The 2,942-nt window shown below is 41.4% G+C and overlaps 1 protein-coding gene across 1 annotated transcript; it reads right to left on the bottom strand.

Moving 5' to 3' along the window:
• Positions 1-1,937: 1,937 nt before the first annotated feature.
• On the bottom strand, positions 1,938-2,941 carry LOC131676133 (serine/threonine-protein kinase ULK3-like; the record flags this gene model as incomplete). The annotated part of the gene is made up of 1 exon (XM_058955256.1): positions 1,938-2,941. A coding segment is annotated over one exon (867 nt), but the record flags the coding sequence as incomplete, so codon positions are not given.
• Position 2,942: the final 1 nt, after the last annotated feature.

The raw sequence follows: 2,942 nt of genomic DNA, 5'->3' as shown, positions 1-2,942 counted from the left end.
CCGCACTACTCAGAAAAAAATCCCACCTTATATTCCTTGTCCTTGATCTGTTGGAGCTTTCGACAAATATTTTACCAAATACTTCAATTTTGCTTCAAAATGGCTCAAATTATTTAAAGCTCAGCACAGTTGGGTCCCTTAAACATTCAGGTTGCAATGGAAAATATAAATAGCGAGTTCGCGTCTTTCGCAAATTGAAATAGTGGTTTGCGCATTTTTCTTCTACTTTCAGAGTACCCCGCTAATGCACATCTTGTGCGCATAATCATGCGCATAATATGCACTACGTGCGCCTCAATTGCGCACTTTGAAAATAGGCGAAATGTGCAAGTTCACCAGAATGGAGTTACTGTTGCTGTTAAAGTTCGATTTCTTCTCTGCAAGATCAGCTTTTCGAATCTCAACTACTTTACGTGCTTCTTCTGTACTTTTAGCTTCCCGTACCTTCACAAAAGGATTTCAGTCCAATAGATCTAGCCTTCTCTGCCCTTCAATCAAGTATCTAGATAGTCGCATATATCGGAAGCTATGGTATTCGGGGGGCTACCCTTTCCCTGGGTACTAACTCATCCGGATACTGTGGGCTCGCTGTTCTTCCACAAGGCAAACTTCGAGATAAAAATCATTAGGTGAAATAATGGGAGCACTAACACAACTATCTAGAATAGAAAGAATCTAGATTTGTTTTTTTGCCGACGAGTGTGAAAGTAGGAGATAGTAACAAGTATTTTCGTATTATTTAACGCAAACTAGGAAGGCCTTTTCCGTACTGCAAAACTCCGTTGTTAAAATAATTTTTAATTGTTATTTTACGTACAAAAAAGTGAAAAAGTAGTTAGGTATTTTTGACGTCAGCTGTATCGGAAAACACAAAAAAAAGCATATGACTAAATTTTGATTAATTGATTAATATTTTAATCGGAATCGTTTAAGCCGTTTATGTGAAAATTATGATTTTTTCAGCTTCAGAACACAACACTCCTCATAAATCTCATATTGATGGGGGTTTTCAATGAAAACCCCCATGGTGGTGGATTGCATTGGTGTTGTATTTTCAGGCCACTGGATGTATTTCATTCCCACTTCTGTTAGAAAGTGCAAAACCAGTGCAATCCACTGTCGCGGTGTTTCTAAATCAACAACTACATTAGATTATCTGACTGCAACTGACATTATCGATTTGCATCAGTTTCACACTTTTTTCTATCCCGTAATATAAAATCACTATAAACATGGACGGAATTTATGACCCCCCAACATTTTTTATCGATTCATATCTAACACATCCTCTTAGTAACACATCCACTGAATGGGTGAACAACCCTGAATATCGTCGATATAATTTCGAACATATACTTCAAAAGGAAATTTGACGATCGGACGGAAGATAAGGAATCAAAACAAACTGCACTTTCCTTCCAAAACCGACAGTCTACGGTGCTAATTTCGTTTTATTGATTTCAATATTCTAATTTCATAACAATTTCCGTCACACAAAGTTTTTATTAACGCATTATTATTCAACTGGTGATTCTGGATCAGTAAACATGTCCAAATTCATGGTGTTCGTTCGTAAATATCAGGTTACGCTCGTTGTGATCCCGTCGCTAATTGGAATACACTGGGGCTGGTATCAGCTAACCCAAAATGAGGCCCTTGTTCCGAAGCATCAGCGGCAGGATCTGAGCTTAGTGATTGTATGTACTAGTCTTAAAACCATGCCAGTCAGTGTTTTTATCATGTTTTTACTGCTCTTTTAGGTGGCCAAGACAGTTTTCAATGCGATTACTGGCGGGGTCAAAGATGGTGATGCTGCTAGCGACCCACCAAAACAGGCAGCAGTGAAATAGTTCCAGCTTGTGTTTTACAAGATTGTAAATAAAACAATTAGTTGATTAGTTACGGATGCTAAACTCAGTCAAATGAGAAATCGATGCTTGTCACTTGAAAGAAACGTTTAATATCTATGATTTTACGAATCAATTACCGAACATATCAAGCACAAGAAGAAACCTTCATATAGTATTAAAGCAGTCTATCAAATAATGGAATAAAATGCCAAACAAGCCATCCATCACTGCACACAGCAAGCATAACCAATGGCGGTGCCATTCTCCATCTCCTCCAAGATCTGCGCCGATCGGACGGTTTTAATCTGTTCCGCTTCTTCCATCCAGCGTACGATTTGCTGGTGCAAAAGCTCTCGACGCTTAGAACCGCGTGGTTCCGCCGTCAGCAGAGGCATCAGCGCTCCAAGTACGGTCTTGTACGACTCCAGTGCTACATCCAGTCGATTCTCCAAAGCGTACAGCTCCGCTTGACGACCAATCTCCAGGGCGGATTTAAGCTCCGGACTGGAACTGGCCAATGCAAAGAGCTGCTTGTACAGATCGGTCGGTTCGAGGGCACGATGAATCATTTCCGAGCGGGACGAAATTTTTCGCGGCTCAACAGCAATCTTCGACGAAGTCGATGGATCTTGCGTTGCGGAGGGTGCGTCCTCTTCAGCACGAAAGGAATGTTTGATTTCCTCTGCCCGATTCAGGTAGGTTTGCACTCGCTTCCGAAGGATTTGCTTCTTAGATGGACTGGTCTCAGCTTGTATAATCGGAACAAAGTATTGCAAGCCACGGCAGTAGTGCTGATAGGCTGCATCATAATTCTGCTCTTTATCTAAATCGATAGCTTTGTTGATCAGTTCGATGGCCTTCTCTAGGTTTTCCTCAGAAGGTGCATGGTCCAAATCGAGAAAAGCATGTTTGAAGAATTCATCAAACGACATTCGATCATGGGGCGACCGCTGAAGCAGTCGAGATAGGAGATCCTCACATTCTGCGGAGATACGCTGGTTTTTGGGAATCTCGATCCGCCGGTTGTTTCGAATCTTATCCAACAGCTCCTGCAGTGACTGTGAACTGTACGGGGCACTTCCGAAGAGACAT

Source organism: Topomyia yanbarensis, chromosome 1, assembly GCF_030247195.1.
Source record: "Topomyia yanbarensis strain Yona2022 chromosome 1, ASM3024719v1, whole genome shotgun sequence".
Classification (NCBI taxonomy): Eukaryota; Metazoa; Arthropoda; class Insecta; order Diptera; family Culicidae; genus Topomyia; species Topomyia yanbarensis.
This window is presented reverse-complemented; position numbering and strand designations above follow the sequence as displayed.